General features: G+C 35.5%; 3 protein-coding genes and 1 long non-coding RNA gene across 5 annotated transcripts; all 4 read right to left on the bottom strand.

The window, feature by feature from the left end:
- Nucleotides 1–769: 769 nt before the first annotated feature.
- Nucleotides 770–5,459, bottom strand: LOC114824797 (uncharacterized). Of its 2 annotated transcripts, XR_011581274.1 has the most exons (5): nt 5,352–5,459; nt 5,202–5,260; nt 4,032–4,097; nt 2,021–3,327; nt 770–961 (listed from the first exon to the last, which is right to left on the bottom strand). It is a non-coding gene; the product is annotated as an uncharacterized lncRNA (long non-coding RNA). The 2 variants fall into 2 exon arrangements; XR_003773159.2 differs by lacking the exons at nt 5,202–5,260; nt 5,352–5,459 and having other exon boundaries at nt 4,032–4,462.
- Nucleotides 5,460–6,822: 1,363 nt separating this feature from the next.
- Nucleotides 6,823–7,206, bottom strand: LOC139196084 (protein DOG1-like 4). The gene has a single exon (XM_070821747.1). The coding sequence runs from the start codon at nt 7,204–7,206 to the stop codon at nt 6,823–6,825; it is 384 nt and encodes a 127-aa protein (XP_070677848.1).
- Nucleotides 7,207–19,981: 12,775 nt separating this feature from the next.
- LOC139196083 (uncharacterized) lies at nt 19,982–21,103 on the bottom strand. The gene has a single exon (XM_070821746.1). The coding sequence runs from the start codon at nt 21,101–21,103 to the stop codon at nt 19,982–19,984; it is 1,122 nt and encodes a 373-aa protein (XP_070677847.1).
- A 2,529-nt stretch (nt 21,104–23,632) lies between these two features.
- LOC103416533 (CCG-binding protein 1-like) lies at nt 23,633–24,986 on the bottom strand. The gene is made up of 3 exons (XM_008354779.4): nt 24,510–24,986; nt 24,279–24,352; nt 23,633–24,185 (listed from the first exon to the last, which is right to left on the bottom strand). The coding sequence occupies exons 1-3, from the start codon at nt 24,751–24,753 to the stop codon at nt 23,871–23,873; spliced, it is 633 nt and encodes a 210-aa protein (XP_008353001.1). The 5' UTR covers nt 24,754–24,986; the 3' UTR covers nt 23,633–23,870.
- Nucleotides 24,987–25,698: the final 712 nt, after the last annotated feature.

Raw genomic sequence — 25,698 nt, 5'->3', positions numbered from 1 at the left:
GATATTATCTATATTAATTACGGGAGGAGGGGATGGGTTTAGCTATTACGGGAGGAGGGGATGTGTTTAGCCTCACAATGGGCTAACAACAATGTGGTTTAAATTCGCCTTTGGCGAGAATCGAACCTAAAATCTCCTATTTACAAGTAAAGGGGAATACCACTAGACTGTAGTACTAAGTGATTGTTATAGTTTGTACCTAAAATAAATGTATTTTATTGTGATATGTCCATAATGCCGCTATTGAGGGGGTCTTGAATAAATATGGAGCTCTGAGTTTAAATTCAATTTCTCATGTTTTCTTATTTTACTAAATTAGTTTTCGAACTCACGAGTGTGAGTGAAAGCAGAATCGAACTCCAAGTTACGGCGGTTGAGTTGTTATTTTTAAGAAGCGCAAAATGATAATTATCCATTTTCTTGCTCGACTCCCTCTGCAACTCTCTCTTCTCCTTATTTCCACCGAGAACCAATCTCAACCAAATCGTGGTCTTAAGCCACGTTATCCTTTTTCTGGGTGTTGTGGGGATCACTGAGGTGGTCTTGCATACGAGTTTTGGTGACTGGAACACGTTGAACTCGAGTGTGGAGTTCACCTCTCTAGCTTCGCCCCTGCCTAGATGTTTTTAAGTTTTCTTTGGCGTATTTGACATCATTTTCAAGATGAAAAGTCATTTCTCTTTTATGACGTGTACATAAAATTTTCATTTTATAGTTTTAGTAAGATACTAAAAATTGATACCCCGCAGCAACACGGGATTAGAAATTATAAGAAAAATTGTCATAGACGATTAATATTACTTACATTAAAAATGTTTGAAGATTTTAACAAACAAAAGATTTAATCGATACAGTCCACACACAAACAATCGTAGAACTTGTCTCTACATAGAAAAAAATAAGTCATTCACGGAAGCACCTAAAGTTTCCCTCCATTACTCTTGATTGTCAAGAAAGCAACCTAGGCAAGGAAAAAATATGAAATATTAAAATACATGCAATTAATTTATACATCAAAAGGTTTATATTATAAAAAAATAAGGATAAAGTATGGTTACCTAGTGTTTTCTATTGGTGGAAAAGAATCTGGTTTTATACCAATTAGAGAGGACTTTTTTTTAGTGATTTAATAGTCACTTATTTAGATCAATGCAATCTAATATTGTTAACGTAAATATTGAGATTTTATGTTATAACTAAACAATTATCACTCAAAACTATCTCCAAAATAAGAAAACATGCCCAACAACTGTAGTGATTTGAAAACAAATTGCATGCTGTGATTCCTAAAATTGGTTGTATAATATTTCATCATCTTTAGTGAAGCCAATTTTCTAAGAAATATGCAAGGGATCTTTTATAAACATGATAAAACGATTCAAAAGGCAAAGAAATGAGATTAATTTATGGAAATGAGACCAAGCTTTTAAATTGAGGACAGTGGTGACATTATCTATGTCAATAGGTCTTTCCAGCTTTGCCCCAATCATGCATATCAAAGAAGAAAAAAAAGGGAGAAAATCATCCAAATATATAAGACTTTTAGTTTACATGCATCCCAAATTAGGGTTCCAACATCACAATAATTCTGGAAATTTAGGTTCCAACATCCCATAAATAATTAAACGAAAAAAAAATTAAGAGAGAGAGGGAGGAATAATGCATACCAAGAGAAAAAGTTGGAACGAATCAAGGTGTTTGGGGATTGAAGTGAATTGGTATCTGGGTCAGTTTAGTTTTTTTTCGTGAAGTTTAGTAATTTTTGATGCACCATCTATTTGTATTTATAGTAATTACCTACACAAATCTCAATCATCTTACAATCTATCACTATACAAATAGAGTTCATACAAAATGGCACACTATGACCTCTCTTTGGTCAGCAACAGTTTTTCAAAGTGAAATCAACTATTACTATTGTTAATTATCAATCCGTTAGGCAAATTCAAGAATTTTCATACATAAATTGCAGAAATAGATTAAACGAACAAATTAAGAGAGAGGGAGAAATAATGCATACCAAGGAAGAGAAAAAGCTGGAACCGACCTTGCCATGGTATACATGCATCTCAATTTTCAATACCAATTGCCTTTCTCAAATCTAAACGTCTCTCTCTAGTCCTCCCTCCCATCCCAAAGTCCTCTCACCAACACATCACATAGTAAAACAAAATCAAGTTATTCATGATTACTCAAATCCCAAGTTGGGTGAGTGACTATAAATTCTCGAGGCATCTAGTGACCAAGAGAATGACACTCACTCTTACCTTCAAAAATAGCCATGTTAGGTTATTGTAAAAATTATGATCCACTTTTATCATATTTATTAAACTCTAAATAAAAGATTATGAAACATTGTGTTATTTACATGCACCAACATGCAGGAAAAACATATGGTTTCATATTCCAAGAGAAAAATAAGTTTAAGGAAAAACCTCAACACTTAACCTTATTATAATGGTGGCTGCTCAGTATAACATATGATCGTCTCAAGGACCTCTTCGAAACTGCCATGGAAACATGTGGTTGGGAATCTGGATGACAGCCTAAAACAACATTGTATCTCAAAGCCTCATATTCATAAAAACCTGTGTCAGCTTTAAAAAATCTAACTATTTTCTAAATCACCAATTACCATTGTTTAATATCAGTTTTCTGGAAACAAAGATCATTCAAATGTCACTATTATTAAACCTATTAGCAAGAACAAAGATTCTTAAACTTCCTATTTCCATATATGAATTTAAGGAGAGAAAAACAGAGTTATGCAAGTATAGAGGTGCAGTTGATTTTAAGTTGTCAATGGGAGAAAATACCTGGAATTGGAAATAAACTTGGTGAAAGTAGAAATCTTCAAGCTGCAATCAAATTGATCCTGGTTTTAGTCACAGAATTTCCTTTCATCACAGAAAATTACAGCAAAACTTTTAAAACTAAACAAAATTGTGTGAAATGATTAGGAAAGAAAGAATACCTGCGCTTCGCTGCGGGCTTTAAAAACGTTAAAATTGATAAATGATAGCTGGAAACATTGAGAATAGTTTTGTTCATTACTTAAACAGTAGAATATGTACAGGGAAGATTCGTATTGACTCCACATTAAGAACTTATGTACAATAAAAAAGGCCTACACTCAATTTCACGATTGAGTTTAAAATCCTAATACAAAAGTAGCAAGGAAAATGGACGGAAAACAAACATTAACGACCAAAAAAGCATTGATGTCCATTAAAGTGAAAAAGATTAGGCGTTCACCAATAACTCAACTTGACCAGCGTTGTATCAAGCCTTCCTTTTGTGGTCTAAAGTCACTATTAATAAAGCCTCCTGTAAAGACAAAATTTAGAAGTCATCTATTTGAGTAAAAGATGCAAACCTTCCTCCTTTTGACAGGAAGAATAGCAGAGTCTGTGACATAACCATTCTGAAAACTATAGTAGCAGGTTTCCCAACAAAATTTGCAACACTCTTCCAGCTCATTCTGCAAATCGGTGGGGACTAATGATAGAACCGTACCATGGTAAATACATCTAAAAAAATAGTTTGAACTAAATTTTCTTGCAAAGTAGTGTTAGTATTGTCATCTTGGCCTTTTTTTGGACCCAATAGACAAATCTTTTTTTTCTATATTTTTTAACGGATGAAAATCATTTTTAGAAATTGGATGCGGAAAAATACAGAATTCACAATGTTTGCGAGTAACACGATGATAATAGAAATTAAGAAGAAATAAGAAAATGTGTGAAATATTCAAGGAAATTGTGAAATTAGAAGAAATTTGTAAATGTTACTTGAGTGTTTCGTAGCCGTTGGAGTAGTGTTCAACCACATCAAACCAAGTATCTCTAGCACTTGCAATAGGTCTATTGAAACGATCCTAATCGGTCAAAACTTAAAAAAAATTAATCAAAATTATCAATTATGATTTAAGTTTACTTGACTCCATGGAATTCATGTTTAATTGCAGGACCAGATGCATCCATTTCATTCAAATCAAGAAATACAATGCAATCAAATTAATAACAAAATACCTGAATTCAAAGACAAAGCCAGGAAACTTCTAAATCTTCAAGTCTTAAATAGATTGGAGCATAGCCCTGCTTTTTGCAACAAAACAACCATTTTTTCATAAAATTACAGGAAGAGAAATAAAATTGGAAACAAAATTACTTCAATTGATTAGGGAATCTGCAAATTGCTACCACTTGATAATTTTGCAGAAGGTACAATTCTGTTTCATTTCCCTGCAATAACAGCAAGTACAATTCTGTTTCAGTTCTCTATACTAACCCAAACCCACTTCTTCAATTCCTTCTTTCTTGTCTATCTTAAATAAAAGGAACCTCATGACATTTAATCCTTAATTATCAATTATACCAAAGTATTTCGGAAATACATAAACAACGAAATTCCATTGATGAACTCAACAAATGGCCCTTCAAATTGGACAAAATGCAATAAGAAAGAATTGCAATGTTCTGAGACTTCTTCAGATCAAGCACACACCTAATTCATGAATTTTCCTTAGAAAAATGTTCATCAAAACCCCGAAATTTTCATCAGCAAGCATGAATATCTTTTGGTAAGCTGTTCTCAGGCTTCTGATCTAAGTCCTTGCCCAAGGGAATAGAAGCTCGTTTAGACATGCAATTAAATACAATGAAATTTAAAATGTTTACTATTAAGATGAAACATTGATTAATGAATACCTCTGCAATTAGAATGAAAATGATATCAGATTTGGGAATTCTATTTTCAGCACATAACGTTATATTGAGAATAGAATTGTGAATTCTGTAAGGTCATATTTGAAGGGAAGTAGGTAAACTAAAATTAAAACATTGTAAGGAAATAAGAATTATTACTTGCTAAAAAATCCCAGTTGTCAGTTCCTTCTTGTTCACTTCGTGAGATTATCCAATTAAAACAAACAAAAGATAAATTAAAGAAGAAAATCAGGGGAGCTAAATTAATTACATTCTTTATTGACTGAATATTGAGCAGCACAACAGTGACAGTGAAGTAAAAAGGGGCTTACAAAGGAATGGGAAGAAGGGAATCTCCAATCCAAAATAAACACAAAGACAAAGGCCACAACTTTATCTTAGAAATTAACTCCACCAATAAAATTTCCAAAAAAATGAAGTGATTCAGTAATTCGAAGCAGAGAATGGTAAAAAGCAAGAAAATTTGGAGACAACCTGAATCCAAATCGACCTTGTTATGCGCGAACTGAGCAACTCCATCCAGCAACCGAGCTCTGAGGCAAAAGGGTGCTAAACGGGTTAAAAATATAAAACAAACTGGCCAAAAAAACTCAAAAATACTGTAAAAATTAAGCATCAACTTACCTACGATTCACTTTACATCGTAACTGAGGTATTCGACTCGGCGGCGTTCGACCTGAATCAAGTCGCCAGACTTTGGCGACTGAAACCCTAACATTTAATACTTGAAAAAGTCTTTCTAGTTCTGCATAGAGAAGATCAAATAAAACTCCTGATTACCTGCTGTTGGAAACAAATAATAAACATAAAGGGAATTTTATAGAAAATTAGGATTAGATTTTAACGGTTCTCACCCAAATTTGGCCAAATTCAAGCCTACCATCAACGATTCCAGTTCGTATAGCCTCAACTCAGCATCACATAGAAGAATGTTAAACATGCAACACGGAAATGAACCAATTCCCTAAACTTTTGAAATTGGGGATGATCTGAATATGGAATAAAACCTAGAATAACTTACCATGAGTACATAAGGTTTTAGAAAACGATTGAAGCCCGTAATTTAACGCGGCAGTGGCCCCTGGTGGTCGCGGTGGTTCCGCCGCAAGAGAGAGTAATTGAAATATGCAGAACGATAAACCATAGAAACAACAGAAAGAAAAACTCAAAATTTTTAGTAAAATTAAGTACAAAAATCACTAATCACACAACCAAAATTAATAGAAATAAAAATTCAGTATGCACGAAAGACCAAAATAATCTTTGAGGGGGAGGAAATTGATGAAACATTGAACCTTGAGAACTTGATTTTCTGGGCAGCGAGTGGAAGAGCAGAAACGGGCTTGAAGGGAGTGAGTTCGGTTGGATTCTAGGGCTTGATAGGTGTGCATGAAATCGAAATCGGTGATGGGGTGAAAATTGATTTCGTGCAAGAGATTTTTTGTTCGAATCAAGTCGAGCAGGAAGGAAGAGAAAACTGAGTTTTTTGCTTCAGGTTGCTAATCATGATTTTTTTTAGCTAGAGAGAGAGAGAGAGAGAGAGAGAACTGGAAATCGGAGAGCCATCAGAGCACAAAGAGCTTTTGTGAGGCAGAGATCGAAATCGAAATCAAAAAAGGAAGGCTCGAGAACTTCTGGAACCATGCAACGCGTCGACATCTCATAGAAGCAGAGGACGTGTGGATATCAGGGGCATACATGAAATAACAAAAAATCACGAAAAAAACGGAAGAACACTGTGCTTATGATAGTTGTTTTTCTCTTTTAGTATATATATAATTTTGGTGGATAATGTTACTAAATTTGTAAATCAAATGGCATGTAAATTGATGATTGGATTATGACTTAATGTTGCTAAACATGTTCATTCCTGTTGGTGACACATTATTTAGCTGGCCTAATCGGATAAATGGCCCCCATGGTCATAAGGTATTCGGAAGATAGCTTTTGTGGTAAAAAAAATTCGAATTTAAACCCTTGTGGTCTAAGTCTGTTAAGATTTATGCTCAAAATTAGAACTTCTGTCATTCATCGTTAGGTTTAGATGTTTTGGTTAAGGAGAACATTTGATTTTGGTCACATTTCTTCCTCCCCATTACCTCAACTTAATCTGCACCATGCAAGTAACAGCCAAGAACTTCACACTCTGCAATGGTCTTAGCAAATCTAACAACCCCTTCAATGTCTTGAGCCTCACACAATCCACCTCCTTCAACACCCACTCCAACCCACTCAACATCACCTTCATCGCCACATTCACCAGCCCTTCCAACTCCGACGCCGCTTCCCCGTTCCTTTCCTGGGACGCCAGCCGGGCCAATTCCACCGTCCTCATGTTCGCCATCGCCACCTGCTGCCTCACCATTTCCCTCTCCACCTTATCCTCCTTGTACCTCAGCTGCTCAACCTTTCTCACCTGCTCCTCCGATATGGAAACCAGCCTCCTCGTCTTCAGCAACTCGACGAGCTGGAACATCATTGATGACTTCCACCCGGTGACCCAGGAATATGCATTCTCCAAAGCGCTTGATCAAACAAGGCAGAAGAAGGCTAGGACTTATTCCAAGCAACAACCCACTTCACGGTGTAATACTCCTTGTGAAGGTTGGTGGCTTTCAACACCAAAGCCCGAAGCTCCACCTCGTTCTGCCACGTCTTCTCCAACAACTTGAGAAGTTGCTACTGGAGCTGAAAAACCCATTAACGAAGAAATGATAGAAATTCTAATTTCGGGCATAAATCCTAACAGACTTAGACCATAGAGATTTAAATCCAAATTTTTTTACCACAAAGGCTATCTTTCGAATACCTAATGACCACGAGGACCATTTATCCGATTAGGCCTATTTTGTCACGCCCCGATCCCGACGTACTTCCAGGATTGATACGTGACGTCATCAAATAACCATATATCTAACATACTCGTCTCCGAGATATATACCAAGCACATGCCATGCCTCGAATTGCGTAGTAAAATTTGTATATTTTATGGCTGCATCTAACCTTCTCGTTAGACTGCCTACGTACCCTACCCAGGGATCAAGCCATTCGTAGTTCATCATGCACTATAATTGACATATAACACAGTCCGTTTAAGCCGAAAGGCATAACATTTCTCAATCAATCAATAAAACTTAACAAGCATGAAATTACTAGACTCAGGGTTACATAACAAACCCACCTAAAAATCATGATTTCCCTTCAATCTTCTATATATGTCATTATGTCGCAACATGATACCGCAATTCACAACATATATCATATCAAAGAACCGACGAAGCACAATACAATTCTCTATCCACACTAATTAACTAATTTGACCAAAATAATAACAACTATAACCATATCTTCTAAATTCATACTTTAAGAAATCATAGAAAATCCTGAATGAGTCACCCAAACGTCCAACAGCTTTTCTAATTCAATCCACAAGATTCTCAAAACCATTGCTCACAAATATACTAAAACTAAGGTTAGAGTGACACAGTTAAGCCAAGCCTACATCTCTGAAGCTGATATCAAATCTAAGAAACCAACAAGTAAAGTGATGCGACTTTGGACCACTCAACGGAATCCAAACAAGGATATGATTCCGAACCATCACTCAACGAAATCACTTGCACTATCAACTTCTCATGACCACTAACTATCTTATCATACAAGCATAAAAGTTATACATAGTTATACGCATACATGCTATCGATCCCACATATCAACCATCATCTAGTCATATAGAGCACAACACAAGGAATTCCCTCAATTACTATTTCTACTAAAAATCTAATAACGTACCTAACTCATATCCTAACTTTCATCTCCATCTCATGCTAGGTAATAATGCCAAGTTCGAATAGGTATTCATTTGTCAATCATACCCAATTAATTATCAAACAATATTTAGATCCCATAATTGTCATTCACATTATTAAAAAGTTAATTAAACACATAGATACCACAAACATCATCAATACACAAGACAAAACATATTTAATTAGCATAGGTCTATGGCTAAATATATAAAGTTCACATTTCAATAGAAATCATATTTATAAGACCAATTTATATTCACAAATGATACTAATATGGGAAATTAAGATAATAGTCATATCTCATGCATTCAAGTCACTATCTCACCAATATAGGCCCACTAGACTTCAATTAGTTCCGAAGTACTAATTTTGTTATTTAAAACGTTTCGAGACGTGTTGACCACAAATCAACTCTCGGTCAACGATAGGGTCCACAACTCTACGTAATTTGATCCTGAAGATCCACACATCGGATTTCTGATCCATAACTTCCCAAAGTCCACATTATACTTCTAAAACAACATACTAAATTCCCATCGTGATCCGATGGTCGGATCTCCACCAATGACTAGAATTAAATGGCGGTCAACAATTTATTTTACCAACTTAGAAATCCAATTAGGGAAGATCCGTACGTCGGATTCCCTATCTGTGAGTTTCTATGATGCACAAATATTATGTTCTATCACGCATTAAGGTTTGGTGATGATCCAACGGTTGGATCGTTGATTCATATTTTGACAAAGTAACGTATCGTAATGAAACTAAGTCCAAACAATCAAATTACGTCATACGAATATCAATTATGAAACCAAGGCATTTATTTGAACTTAAAAGGATGTCTTCGACCCACTGGCCAGGTCGCCGTTGCACCTGCCGCCCCGACTTGCCGGAAAAATTCAACTATTTTTAAAAATTACCAAAATTTACAGAAATGAAGCTCTCAATGAGTAGAGCAAGTTTTATACCTGTGGCCAAGTCCAATTTGGCCGGGAAAAGCCACCAATTGCCATAAACCCATCGGAACCCTAGAATTGGGTGTTCTCCAATTCGTCAAAATCATAGCTCCGTCGCCCCCAAACTAGTTTGGGCTTTGATCCAAGCCTCAAGAGGAGTTGGACAAGGGTGGTGGTCATCGGCTATATCTACAAAAATGGTGGAATTGCTGCCGACACCCATAAATCTCGTCAGGTTGTTTTCCACCAAAACAAAACCAAAATCCTTCTAATTTCGGGTGGAAATGGAAGAGGGAGGGCTAGGGAGTTGTTTGGTAAGGGTGGAAGGTTGTCAATTGCCGGAAAAATGGAAGGGAAACCCGTTGGAATTTGTTGCAGCCGCAGGTCGGGTCGAGGAAAATCGGGTCAAAGGGATAGGGGATCCATGTTGTGTGTTTCCTCCCCTTCTTCCTTTCCCTCCTTCTGCTTCCCCCATTGGTCACTCATTTTCTTCCCTTTCCTCTTCCCTCCTCCCGTTGGTCTCTCCCCCTTTTCTATTTTCTTCCCCTGTCTCTCCCGCAACTCCCTTCTTTCTTTTTTCTTTTCTTTTCTTTTTTCTTTTTCCTGATTGGTTCCCTTAAACTCCCCCATGAATTGGGTTGGTCCTCCTTTTTTTTTCCTTGGTCACCATTTCCACGGGGAGTTTTAAAGAAAATTAAAATCTATAGTCTAGAAACACAACTTCAGATGTCCGCAACTGATTTCGCCTATGCGTTCGTGGTTTCGAGATCTATCCAAAAATATAAATTGTGACCTCGAAAGGTCTACGAATTTTAGATAATTAATTTCCAAACTTCAACTTCGCAACTAGTTTAATTTAAAATCTAAATTCAAATAAATTAATATAATTTGTCGTAAAATAATATAAAGTCTCAATAATACGAATATGTAGATTATAACAGTGAAATCCAGGAACGGGATTTCACATATTTAGTTTTCAAATTTTATCCACAAAATTAGTCTCCCTAGCATTACCCTATTTTGGTAAATGTCAAATTGTCTTGGCAGTTGAAAGAGTCATTGCTCCCAAGCAGCGTCCCTCAATTAATCACTGACCCAATGTCCCTCATGTAAGAGTGTTATTATTCTCACCTCAAGGCCTTATCTCCTCACTCTCTTTTTAATGAAAATTTTAATTACAAGTTTGTCTGTTTGTAAAATGACCGACAAAGAGTTTAAAGAATAATAATAATAATAATAATAGGGAATTGTTATTGGCACTTCAAAAATCTCATTCTACACTCCAAACTTTCTATATTTAGAAAGAAAAATACATCTGTGAGGAGTGTATAATGAGATTTCCAGAGTGCCAATTAGGCCTGGCAAACGGGTCGTGTCAATCGTGTTCGTGTCGTTTTCGTGTAACACATGTTATCTTAACGGGTCGTGTCGTGTCACACATGTTATCTTAACGGGTCCTTAACAGGTCGGGTCACTTTACCCAACGGGTAAAGTGACCCGACTCGTTATGACTCGTTAAGAAAAAAAAAAATTCTTAAATTTGCACATACCACACATTGTCACATAAATATTACTTCAAAATATTAAAACACATTGTCGTTTAAGTACTACATCTACACTCGAAAATAAGAGCCTCATAAAAAATACATTCATACACTACTAATCTATTACAAATATTAAATGTGCAAGGATATGCAAAATGAAAGCGTTTTTGTTTTCAAGGTTCTGAAGCATTTCTCAAAAGTTTAAACCTTGCCAAAGGAACTCAAAGCTTAATTAAGTATAACATAAGATTTTGTGGTATCCACTAGTGTAAATATTTTAAATTGAAGATCGAATTCATTCATTGTATTCATATAGGGTCAAGGAGTGTAGTTGTAAAATATCATCAAAATCGGAGTTAAAATAACCGTTAAATCGTGATTTTTCGTTTATAACCGTCGAAAAGTTTTGTTCCGTTACTTAATCTTTAAATGTTTGTTTTTTGCAATTTTTGGCGTATGCGATCTCGAAGCATATACAAACAAGTATGATGGTTAGATCATTGAAACTAGTTTCGTAGAATGCGTATCTCATCAAAACAATAGATTCACTAACACTTAAAAGTTTATTCTTACTTTCATTAAGTATAACATAACATTTTGTGGTATCCACTAATGTAAATATTTTAAATTGAAGATCGAATTCATTCATTGTATTCATATAGGGTCAAGGAGTGTAGCTGTAAAAAATCATCAAAATCGGAGTTAAAATAACCATTAAATCGTGATTTTTCGTTTATAACCGTCGAAAAGTTTTGTCTCGTTACTTGATCTCTGAATGTTTGTTTTTTGCAATTTTTGGCATATGCAATCTCGAAGTATATACAAACATGTTTGACGATTGGATCATTGAAACTAGTTTCGTAGAATGCGTATCCCATCAAAACAATATATTCACTAACATTTAAAGATTTTATTCATACTTTCATCCAGTATAACATAAGATTTTGTGGTATCCACTAGTGTAAATATTTTAAATTGAAGATCGAATTCATTCATTGTATTTATATAGGGTCAAAGAGTGTAGCTGTAAAAAAATTATCAAAATCGGAGTTAAAATAACCGTTAAATCGTGATTTTTCGTTTATAACCGTCGATAAGTTTTGTCCCGTTACTTGATCTTTGAATGTTTTTTTTTTTTGCAATTTTTGGCATATGCGATCTCGAAGCATATACAAACAAATTTGACGGTTGGATCGTTGAAACTAATTTCGTAGAATGCGTATCCCATCAAAACAATAGATTCACTAACACTTAAAGATTTTATTCATACTTTCATCAAGTATAACATAAGATTTTGTGGTATCCACTAGTGTAAATATTTTAAATTGAAGATCGAATTCATTCATTGTATTTATATAGGGTCAAGGAGTGTAGCTATAAAAAATCATCAAAATCGGAGTTAAAATAACCGTTAAATCGCGATTTTTTTTTTATAACCATCAATAAGTTTTGTCCCGTAACTTGATTTCTGAATGTTTGTTTTTTGCAATTTTGGGCATATGCGATCTCAAAGTATATACAAACAAATTTGACAGTTGGATCGTTGAAACTAGTTTCACAAAATACGTATCTCATCAAAACAATATATTCACTAACACTTGAGAGTTTATTAATATTTTCATTAAGTATAACATAATATTTTGTGATATCCACTAGTGTAAATATTTTAAATTGAAGATCGAATTCATTCATTGTATTCATATAGGGTCAAGGAGTGTAGCTGTAAAAAATTATCAAAATCGGAGTTAAAATAACCGTTAAATCGTGATTTTTCGTTTATAACCGTCGAAAAGTTTTGTCCTGTTACTTGATATCTGAATGTTTGTTTTTTGCAATTTTTGGCGTATGCGATCTCGAAGTACATACAAACATGTTTAACGGTTGGATCGTTGAAAATAGTTTTGTAGAATACATATTCCATCAAAACAATAGATTCACTAACACTTAAAAGTTTATTCATATTTTCATCAAGTATAACATAAGATTTTGTGGTATCCACTAGTGTAAATATTTTAAATTGAAGATCGAATTCATTCATTATATTCATATAAGGTCAAGGAGTGTAGATGTAAAAAATCATCAAAATTGGAATTAAAATAACCGTTAAATCATGATTTTTCGTTTATAACCGTCGAAAAGTTTTGTCCCGTTACTTGATCTCTGAATGTTTGTTTTTTTACAATTTTTGGCGTATGCGATCTCGAAGCATATACAAACAAGTTTAACGGTTGGATCATTGAAACTAGTTTCGCAAAATGCGTATCTTATCAAAACAATAAATTCACTAACACTTGAAGAGTTTATTCATATTTTCATTAAGTATAACATAAGATTTTGTGGTATCCCCTAGTGTAAATATTTTAAATTGAAGATCGAATTCATTCATTGTATTCATATAGGGTTAAGGAGTGTAGCTGTAAAAAATTATCAAAATTGGAGTTAAAATAACCGTTAAATCGTGATTTTTCGTTTATAACCGTCGAAAAGTTTTGTCCTGTTACTTGATCTCTGAATGTTTGTTTTTGCAATTTTTGGCGTATGCGATCTCGAAGTATATACAAACAAGTTTGACGGTTGGATCGTTGAAACTAGTTTCGTAGAATACGTATTCCATCAAAACAATAGATTCACTACCATTTAAAAGTTTATTTATATTTTCATCAGGTATAACATAAGATTTTGTGGTATCCACTAATGTAAATATTTTAAATTGAAGATCAAATTCATTCATTGTATTCATATTGGGTCAAGGAGTGTAACTGTAAAAAATCATCAAAATTGGAGTTAAAATAACCGTTAAATCGTGATTTTTCGTTTATAACCGTCGAAATGTTTTGTCTCGTTACTTGATCTTTGAATGTTTTTTTTTTGCAATTTTTGGCGTATGCGATCTTGAAGTATATACAAACATGTTTGACGGTTGGATTGTTGAAACTAGTTTCATAGAATGCGTATCTCATCAAAACAATAGATTCACTAACACTTAAAAGTTTATTCATACTTTCATCAAGTATAACATAAGATTTTTTGGTATCCCCTAGTGTAAATATTTTAAATTGAAGATCAAATTCATTCATTGTATTCATATAGGGTCAAGGAGTGTAGCTGTAAAAAATCATCAAAATCGGAGTTAAATAACCTTTAAATCGTGATTTTTCATTTATAACCGTCAAAAAGTTTTGTTTCGTTACTTGATCTGTGAATGTTTGTTTTTTGTAATTTTTTGCTGATGCAATCTCGAAGCATATACAAACAAGTTTGATGGTTGGATCGTTGAAATTAGTTTCGTATAATTCGTATCTCATGAAGTTCAATGGTGTGTGTGTGTATATATATATATTTATTTATTAAGTAGATTTAAATCTATTTATTTTATATGTATAATTATTATAGTTTTTAGGGGTATAAAATTTAATTTAAAATTTAATATATATATATATATATATAACTATTATATTTAATATTTTGGGGGTATAATTATTATAGTATATATAATTATTATAATTATTATAGTTAATTTAATATATATATATATATATATATAATTATTATAGTTTTTAGGGGTATAAAATTGTTAAATTAATATATATAATTATTATAGTATTTTTTTAGGGTTATAAAATTATTAAATTAATATTCTGCTTATCGTGTATCGTGTTACCCACGTGTATACCCGAACCAACCCGTTATCTTAACAAGTGCTTATCGGGTTACCCAATAACGACCCGTTTCGTTATTGTGTTGACCCGAACACCTGTTAATTTCGTGTCGTGTCGTGTCCGGTTATCGGGTCGTGTCAGGAATTGCCAGGCCTAGTGCCAATAACACTTCCCTAATAATAATAATAATGATAATAATAGGTTTTGGCATGAAAAAGGTAACATGAATCCTAGACCAAAATTGGGTTGTGAAAGAAATAGACAATATGTAAGCCGATTGTACTAAAAAAACATAAAGGATGAGAATAAAAGAAATTCTAAAACGAAAAAAAATATAGATACCCTTTCTAAAAGGGGTTTTGAGGTTGTGTGGTTCAATACTTTCCTCTAATCACACATGGCTTTGGTGCCTTATCTCCCCCTTCCAACCAGAAGTCCAGGACAACCACACGAACCCATCAAAATTTGAATCCGCCAATTAAACTCAACCATATTTTCCACTTCCACCCTCAAATTCCTCACAAACCCACATCAAAAATCGCATCTTTCTCCGCCATGGCGATAACCCACAACCTCAAACCCCATATTGGAAAGGGCAATCACACATCATCAAAGATCGCATTGTTAGAGAAGACTTTATTATATATATATAAGCATTGATTAATATGTAATTTTTTAAAGAGAGTTTTAACGAAAAGTTCACGGTACTGTTCACTTTAACGAAAAACCACATTTTTACACTAAAAAGTCAAATCTTATACTATTCATTTTACCCTTTATTTTGTCATTATCATTAATACTCAAAGTTTTCAAACCCTTTTCATTAGTTTTCCATTTTTTAAAAGAAGAATGTATGTGTATAATGTGACAGTTTTCGGTTAATATTTATGTTGGTGTGATACAAAATATGGTTGGTCTTAAATAAAAAAAAAAACAAAGAAAGATAACAAAGAAATAAGTTTAATAAAATATGGTGCCATTTAGTACTACGGTCTAATGATATTTCTTTTCACTTGTAAATAAGCAGTTTTAGGTTCGATTTTTGCCAAAGACGAATTTGAACTACATTATTGTTAGCCCATTATGAAGTTGAACCCACCTCCCTTCACTTAAGATAGATAATATCGTTGGTTCATAAGTTTAATAAAATACGGTGGGGTCTTAAAATATGGTGGAATACAAATTAATCGTTAAAAAAAGAAATAAGGATAATAAAGCAAGTCTGAAGATGGTTGGGTAAGAGAGAAAAGGAAAGGAGACGGAATGTAAGCAAGATTGTGGAGTCTGTTTAGAGAGAGGAAATAAGATAAACAAATGAAAATTAAACAAAAGCAACTCCAAACTGTAGAAACAGCGTCGTGTAGGGATATCAAAGACATTTTCATCTTCTTCGCATGTTGCAGTTAGGGATGGTTCGGTACGTGTCATGCCCTGATTTCGATATATGTTCAGGATCGACACGTGATGTCAACAAATACCCGTATCTCTGACATACCCCACCTCCAGGATATTTACAAAGCCTAATTCAATACTCGAATTGCTTTACAATTTTTGTATACTTTATGGTTGTATCTAACCTCCTCGTTTGACTGCCTACATACCCTCATTTGGAATCAAGCCATTCGTAATTAGTCTCTCACAAAATCAAACATGTATCACACTGAGTTTAAGCAGAAAAACATAGCATTCCTCAATCATTTATTAGAACCTGACCAACATAAATTTCTAGACTCAGGGCTACATAGCTAACCCCCATGAAGAATCACGATTTCTTTTCCATCCAACAAATAAATCATTATGTCTCAACATGATATCGCAATTCACAACATATATCATATTAAAGAACTGACGAAGCACAAACCGTTCTCTAGCTACATTAGTTAACTAATTTGATCAAAATGCTAACAATCATTTCCATATCTTCTAAATTCATACTTTATTAAATCATAATCGAATCATAGAAAATCCCGAAAGAGTCACCCAGACGTCCAACATCTTTTCTGACTCAATTCACAAGATTCTCGAAACCATTGTCACAATACATATAAAATTAAGGCTAGAGTAACACAGTTAGGCCAAGCCTACTTCTCCAAATAATGAGATTTTAGACCACTCCATGAAATCCCACAACCTCGGGTTCCTGACCACTCAACGGAACCAAACTAAATATGATCGCCTATCAAATGTACCAAGTATAACTAATCATCATCACCTCTAGAATGCGTATGGTCCCCCATCGCGGATATACCAAGCAGGATCATCCATGTACCACTACTACATGGTGTAATCTCATCATCACACATTATACATAATTATACAATACACGCTATCGATTCCACATATTAACCAGCATCTAGTCATATGGAGCACAACACAAGGAATTCCCTTAATTACTATTTCTACTAAAAATCTAATAAAGTACCTAACTCATCTCCTGACTTCCATCTCCATCCCATGCTAGGTAGTAATGCCAAGTTCAATAGGTATTCAGTTGGCAATCATATCCAAAATATTATCAAACAATTTTTCAAATTTCATAATTGTCATAACATTCATCATAATTATCAACCACATTATTAAAAACATAGTTAAACAATATGTATCACAACCTTCATCAATGCACAAGCCAAATCCTATTTAATAAGCATAGGATGGCTAAATATATATAAATCACATTTCAATAGAAATCATATTTATAAGACCAATTCATATTCACAATTGATACCAATATAAGAAATTAAGATAATAAACATATCTCATATATTCAAGTCACTATCCAACCAACATAGGTCCACTGGTCAGATGCTGTCGCATAAGCCGCCGCGGGTAGCGGTCGGCCGCCCCGACTCGCCGGAAAAATTCAATTATTTTTAAAAATTACCAAAAATTACAGAAATGAAGATCTTAAGGAGTAGAGCAAACTTTATACATGTGGCCAAGTCCAATTTGGCCAGGAAATCCCTCAAATTGGCTCGCACCCATCGAAACCCTAAAGTGGGTGTTCTTCAATTCGGCTCCCTTGGTGTTCCAACGCCCCAACCACCAATTGGGTCTTGTTCCTGGGTCCAAGGGAAGTTGATTAAGGGTGATGGTGAATGGTGATACTCACCAGAATGACGAATCTCCGTCGAGAACCCAGGTTCACCGGTGGAGTTCTACCCGAATTAGACCTTAAAAACTCTTGATTTTTGGTGGAGATGGAAGGAGGAAGGTAGCTAAGTAGGTTGCAGATGATGAATGAGTGCAAAACACCTGGAAAATGAAGGATTTTGGCCTGAAATTGGCCAGGTCAAAACCGTTTTTTGTGGGTGCACGGGTTGACCAAATGGGGGGGGATCATTTCCCTCATTTTCTTTTCTTCTCTCGCCATACCCGTGGCTTTCTCTTTTGTTTTTTTTAAGCAACACAACTTTAAACGTCCGTAACTATACCGTTATAATTCGGACTCGCAAACAGCTTTCGCCTATGCGTTCGTGACGGGATTCATCGACCTCTAACCTTCCCTACCAGCCCACACGGCCACACCTCATCCCAGATTCGTCAACATCCCCACCCCCATCTTCATCCCTCTCATTCCTGGGCTTGTCTTTGCTACCTTCAGGAGTCGGAGGGCTATGCGAAGTGCATTGAACAGAATAAGGTATTGATCATCATTGATGTGTGAGCTTTTCCATGTCTTGCCAAACGAAATCACCATCAAAGGGCTACTCTGCTTTGTAGGCTTGTAACAATGGATCTGATGTCATGGAAGAACGATTGGGTTCCTCAGACGAAGGCTGCAATGGGTATGGTGTTTAGGGAAGAGCAAGTTACAGGTATGGCTGCTTTTGAAGATTGAGAAAGCAGACGAATGCTTGCTTCTGCATTTGAGGGAGACAGTGGAACTATGGAAGGAAAAAGAGAGGGTTTTTGGTTTCAAGAAATAAAAGAAAGAAGAAACCATGATGGTAAATTATATACTAACCCCTTAGGTTTGAGGTCTATTACAACCTCATACAATATCTTTAAAACATTTCACTTTCATACCTCACGTACTATTTTATTTCAAAATAATACCTCCGTTATATTTTTCATCCATTGATCGTTAAGTGCTGATGTGGCTGCCACAATTGTGTCACGTGACTGCCAAATGTGTGCCACTTGGTAAAAAAAACCTAAATCTTCTAAATTAAAAAAAAAAAAAAAAAAAGCTGAAACCTTATCCCCCATCATCCTCCTCTCTTCTTCCCCCTGCAACCCAAAAAAAAAAAAAAAAAAAAAAAAAAAAAAAAAAAAACCACTTCAGTTCGTCTTACCCCCTCTCTTCTCCCCCATCTTCATCTTCTTCCCCCTGACCCTCTACCTGCAACCTAGAAAAATAAAAATAAAAATAAACCCAGATCCCCTCTACACCGCCATCGTTGGGTTCGTGAGGTGGGAGGAATGGGCGTGGATTTAAGGAGTGGAGGGTGTGTAGAAGAGGGAAGAGGGTGGGTGCGGATGTAGGGTCTTCGAGGGGGGGTCACGGGGGTGGGGGTTTTCTTTAAGCTTTTGATTTTATTTTGTTTAGAAGATTCATGTTTTAAAAAAAAAATTAAAAAATTATTATTTTTGCCACATGGCACAAATCTGGCGGCCACGTCAGTGCTTAATGGATCAATGGATAAAAAAATCTAACGGAGGTATTATTTTGAAATAAAATAGTACGTGAGATATGAAAGTGAAATGTTTTAAAGATGTTGTAAGACCATCTCCAATGGTGGGCTAAATGCTAAATTACCCCCCAAATTCCCCCCCCAAACAATCTTCCAACCCATGCTAAAACATTGGGCTAAATGCCAAATGTTAAAGCTGGGCCAAATACCCCCTAAAATTCCCCCCCTCCGTGCGACTGGACTCACTGGCAATTGGGCCAATCTCAGCCTGGTCACTCTCCAAAGTGCCCACGTAGTGCGCTCGCAAACCTTTCCCAATAGGGGTGGGCCCTGTTGTCAGCCGTTTGTCGGCCACCCAAAAATCCCAACGGCTATAATTTGAATCCAAGGGCTTGGTTTAACGGACCGTTGGTTGATCCAACAGTCCATATTCAAATTTAATTTTTTTAAATATGTTATTTTAAAATACATTGAATCCAACGGCTGAGATTGAATATAATCAAATCTAACGGTAAAAAAAAGATCTAATGGCCCAAATTTAAATCCAACAGCTAAAATAATTTAAAAAAAATTATTTAACTCAAAATTCACCCAAAAACTATATAAATACCTATGTATTTGTTCAAACATCCATACAAAATTCAATTTTCTCCTACAATTCTTCCACTCTTTCCATTTCCAAATTGTTCAACATGGCAAGAGAGCATATTGATGGTCGTAATTGGACCTGTGAGGAAGATGTTGCTTTATGTTTGGCATGGGTTTTTGTTAGCGAAGATGGTGCAGTTGGCACATCCTTTTTGTAAGACTCTTGCCTCTGCGAAAATAATTTCTTCTTTGCACTATCGGGATGAGAAAGACTTTTGACAAAGGTAAACCAACTAGGATAAATACCATCAGTTAGGTAGTAACCTAGTTCATACCTATTACCATTTACCTTGTATCGAAATTCCGGTACCCATCCATTGACAACATTATCGAACAAAGAAGAAGACCAAAGAACGTTGATATCGTTGTTTGATCCAGGAGCGCCGAAGAAAGCATGCCAAATCCATGTGTCGTAAGACGCCACGGCCTCGAGCACGATGGTTGACTTGTTATGAAGGCACTTGAATTGACCAGCCCAACCAATTGGACAATTCTTCCACTCACAATGCATACAATCGAGACTTCTTATCATGTCAGGGAATCCTTTTTTGTCTACCTTGCATAGAAGCATCTTCAAGTCTTCACGATTTGGCCTGCAGAGGTATGTGGCTCCATATATGCCTTCAATTGCCTTACAGAAGCGCTTCAGGTTCTCAATAGCAGTACTTTCTGCAAGTCGGCAATACTCGTCAGTTGAGTCTGTAGAGCACCCATTAGCTAGCATGTGAAAAGCAGATGTGAGCTTTTGATGAGGTGATAGACCATGTCGGCCTGCAACATCTAGCCTCCTTGCAAAGTAGTGGTCATGATTGGCAACTACGTTCAAAATGCTTTCAAAAAGCTCTCTCTTCATCCGAAACCGCCTCCGAAAATCATGAGCAAGAAATCTCGGACGCTCGATGAAATAATCTTTCATCATTCGGTCTTGACACTCTTCTCTATCACGCTGCATATATGAACTTCCCTTGACAGAACCATGATGGCTAGATTCGCCATGGTGCTCAGATTGCATAAACGGGTTGACAAGTTCAACTTCGGCGTTGAACAATTCTGCATCCTCAATCTCGATCTTTGTTTGGTATTGTGCCATCTGCATTGACATGCTATGCCTTCTTCTATCACCCATTGATGATATATTGATGATTTTTAGGAAACAAAAACTCTTTGAAAGTTGAAAGATTGGTGAATATAGAGGATGATTGAAGGTTGAAAGGTTATGTGATCAACAAATATTGGACATATGTTTATATAGAGGATGATTGATGAAAGTTGAATGGTTGGTGAAGGTTGAAAGTTTGGTGATGAACCATTGGTGAATTAAAAATTTGGTGTTGAATGGTTGGTGAATTGAAAGTTAGCCCAGGGTCGAAAGATTGGTGAAAGTTGAAGACTTGCTATGTGAAACATTTAGTGATTTTTCAATATTTATCGGAATTTAAATTTTTTTAGATTAAAATGTTCATAAAATTAATTTACGATAGTCTACATATTTTTTAAAAAAATTAATTTAAGAAAAAAATCGCCTAAGTTCATTCTTTAATAATCCCGAGCTAAAATTTTAGACCAGAATGGTTGGAGCAGAAAAACTATTTTTGGGCTAAAAGCTAAATTTTTCGAGCTAAAATATTTAGCTTTTAGCCCAACCATTGGAGATGGTCTAAAAGGTTGTAATAATAGATTTCAAACTTGAAGGATTACTATGTAATTTATCCTTTCTTATTTGATGGTTTCAAAAAAGAAGATGGTTTCTTATCTTATGGTTTCAAGAAATAAGAATAAAAAAAGGAGAAATCATGATGGTTTCAAGAAATAAGAACCAAGTTGGCAAACAATGAGACAAAGAAAGAATAAAAAAAGGAAAAGGTCGTGAACAAAAGGGATTTGGATCCTCTCTTGAGCTAATGGAGAGGATCCTCCTGACCCATCATCATGGGCCGTTGGATTTTTATCCAACGGCTATAATTATTATAACTTTAAAGGGACCCCCCTATTTGTAGCCGTTGGATAAAAATCCAACGGCTCAAGATGATGGGTCATGAGGATCCTCTCCATTAGCTCATGAGAGGATCAAAATCCGAACAAAAGTTATTGGCCGGAGGAACGGCTTGGTGCTTGATTAAATAATATATATATTGGTTTGGGATTCCCAAAAAAGGGAAAATGAGAGGCCGATTCCTATACCAAACGATTTGGGATTGATATCAAAATTTTCAGGATTTTTTTTCCAGCCCTAGTTGCAGCCGCTGTTCTACAACTATACCTTTCCGATTCTATCCTTCACATAAATCAGGTTATCCTTGCATAGCGTCGCCCAACTTCTTCTAGACCAGCCTAATCCCGTCTAGATCCGACTGATTAGAGGAGCAGCTACCCGCCCCTCTTTGCGCCTCTGTATATGAAGGGCAATCGAGATTTTCGAGAATTTTCGGGATTCCCGATTTGTCCCGAAATCCCGAAACTATTTCGGGATTCCCGAAAATTTGGTTTGGGATCGGTATTGAAATTGGGATTCCCGAAAATTTAGGTATTGAAATTGGGATTCCCGAAAATCTCGATTCCCAAACCGAAATTTTCGGGAATCCCAATTTCAATACCGATCCCAAACCAAATTTTCGGGAATCCCGAAATAGTTTCGGGATTTCGGGACAAATCGGGAATCCCGAAATGGTTTTGGGCTTTTGGGCTTTTGGACTAAAATTTGACATATTATGCCTTTGGGCTCAATTTGCCAATTTGTTTCTACTAATCTGCCAATCAAATGGCAAGGCATGTTTGTACGTGCACAAATTTGAGTCCGTGTACACCAGTAAGTAAAAATGGATTTAATAATGGATGGAAGGAAAAAGAACTAGTAAGTACAATTGTAACGTAAAAAATAATACGCCAGCTTAAATTTCTATATAGCACATAAATCTTTCATCTCAATGCATATGTGAACCATCAAGATGAAGAATTATTAAGGAGGGGCAAGGTATCAAATAATCAAATAATCAAATTTATATTCAATGGTTGAGATTAAATCTCAACAGAATCTGACGGCTATTAAAATTCTAAATATATATTTAAAAAATAAACAATATATATATATATATATATTTTTTTTTTTTGGTTCGGTTTAGGAATACCGAAATCCTAAAAACTTGAGACTGATTCTCGTATCAAAATTTCGGGATCAGTTCGGTATTGGGTACCGAAATTTTCGAGAATTTCGGTTTGGGATTTTTTCGGTTTTGTTTCAGGAATTTTTTGGTTCGGTTTGGGATTTTTGGGATTTTTTTCCAGCCCTATATAAAAGAAGATAAGGATGTTGTTTGAAGTAGACCTTCAGTCCGTCCCTCTAGAAACCATTCCGTACTACTTTCTTGTGGCATTTCATTTTATTGTGAAAGGTTTTAGGTTCGAATTTTATGGATTGCAAAATCAAAAGAAAAAGAAGATAAGTCCTATGTTTATGTTTTGCCAACAAAAGAAGATAAGATTAACATTGCAATCAGGCACTAGTCGGCCAGTCCCTCTCATGTCCAACAAAATTATCAAAAAAACAATCGGCTTAGGCTTGGATAATTATTTAATTGAACTTGATTGAAAAATTTACGGAGAATGAAGTCCTCTACTCAAAAAAAAAAAAAAAAAAAAAAAAAAAAAAAAAAAATCGTTTCACCACATTCCTCAACCAGTAAGCATAAAATGATACACACATATACACAAATCCAACTTAGTAGTTTAATTTGATCCAAAAAAATAAAAAGAGCTTGGTGCTTCGTGATTTTCTAGCATGCACCGGATCCTTAACCGTTGGATCCTCGTTCTTTTGTATTATTTACCAGAGACCGCACGTTCAACCATCCATTGTTCCGGTGCATTTTCGTCCGTCCCTACCCGTTCAGTCCCCGTCAATCAGTTTCATGGTCAGGGGAGGGGGAGTACCATGCAGGGTGCGTACCCTTGATTCTAAGGAGCCTAGTGAAGGGTGAATCCGGCATTCTTCCTCTTTCTTCTTCCTCCATCTCCTCAGCCGATTTCGGCAACCCATCCGGTATGGGACAGAGTCTCTCCGCTTCTTTTCCCACAACCGACGGCTTTGACGAGTTAAATCCGTACTTCTTGTCTTTCTGGATTGCTGCAATCCCGTGTAGGCATCCCACCAACGTCTTCACACCTCCTGCTTGGAGAATCAGCTTCTCCACATCCTCTTTTGGCGTCTCCTTCTGCACCAAAAAATATTTAACTTTCAACATTTTCTCAGCAACCAAACAGTCTGTATTTTACAGGAAAAGAAAGTGATGAAATCTACCATATACCTCGAGATCCTTGAGCTCGAAATAGGCTCTCCAGCAGCCATAGGACTCGTCTCCTTGGAGCGTCGAACAGTACTCTGAGCCAAAATCACAGAAATCGAATCAATAAATAGAAAGAAAAAAAAATTCATAAAATGCAATGAAAACGAGGACCCGATACAACAAAATCAAAATCCAATTCAGATAAACTAATAAAAAGATCAAAAAATTGAAATTTACGAGATGGGTACGAACCAGAAAGCTCGTTCTCGCACTTTTCAATCAGGGGCGGGTCTTTAATGCCGCGGTCAAACTTTGACCGGCTAAAAGGCTCGAGCTTCGGAATGTAAGAGGGATTTCTCGACGAGCAACAGACAGTGGACGCGAACTTGGGCGTTGTTGCCGTTGACGACGACGGAGACAGTCGTGTAGTGGGATAAGCTTCTCGGTGTAGAGGAGAAGACGACGGACAAGAGCGAAGCATGACTGACTTTATCATTGGGTCCAAACACGCGCAAAAACTATCCCCACTCTCTCTTGGATTTTGCTTCTGCGGACGCTGGTCTCTCTTCTTCTCAGAAGATGGTTATTGCACTAATTGGATTGGAATCATTGGATTGGATTGTGGATTACAGGGGAGATGCTATTTTATACGAGAAAGGCTCGGCCGAGTGGATAAGGATTAAGTCTCAGATAGGATATTTGAGCGGTGATAAATCCAAGAAAAATGATAAAGAGACTGTCAAATTATGTTTTTTATATAATTTTTTTTTGAAAGATTTAACAAAATATTTCCGGTAATGTTAAGGATGTGCTATCTACACATTTTTTTTTACTTCTTTTACATTTCTTGTTAATTTATGTCATTTGATCTTCTTCAATTCATCCGATCCGACAGCCAAAAAATTAAAAGGGTGTGAGAAAAGTAAAAAGGGCTGTGTATATATCACATCTCAATGTTAATATCAAAATTATTCAAAAAACATGAGGTGATGGAGAGTGATAAAGAATCTCATTTTGAGAAAGTTTATTTAACATTTCTCTAAAAATAATTCTAGCAAAACCAAAATTTTAAATTAAATGATATGTCACTAATAAGAGATAAACACATTAATCGATACTTAATTAATAATCTAATAATTTACAACTACATCAATTGATTGCAAATATAGTTTACAAAATTTGGTTTCATGATTTTTTGCGGAAAGGGATCCTCTCCAGACTCCATTCACCAAATCATCATCATCAAACAATCTGAACCCTTAAAATTTAATTTAACAGCTAAAGTTATTATAACTTTTAAAGTGAACCTGTATTTTTTTTAACTGTTGAATCAAATTTCAATGATCCAAATTATTTGGTAGAAAGCGTCAATGTGGCACCGGATTATCGGTGGTGGAATGAGTGATGTCGGAATAAGCAACACGCGGCGGGTTGTGCGAAT

Source organism: Malus domestica, chromosome 05 (genome assembly GCF_042453785.1).
Source record: "Malus domestica chromosome 05, GDT2T_hap1".
Lineage (NCBI taxonomy): Eukaryota > Viridiplantae > Streptophyta > Magnoliopsida > Rosales > Rosaceae > Malus > Malus domestica.
Note: the sequence above shows the minus strand (reverse complement) of the source record. Positions and strands in the feature narration are given on the sequence as shown.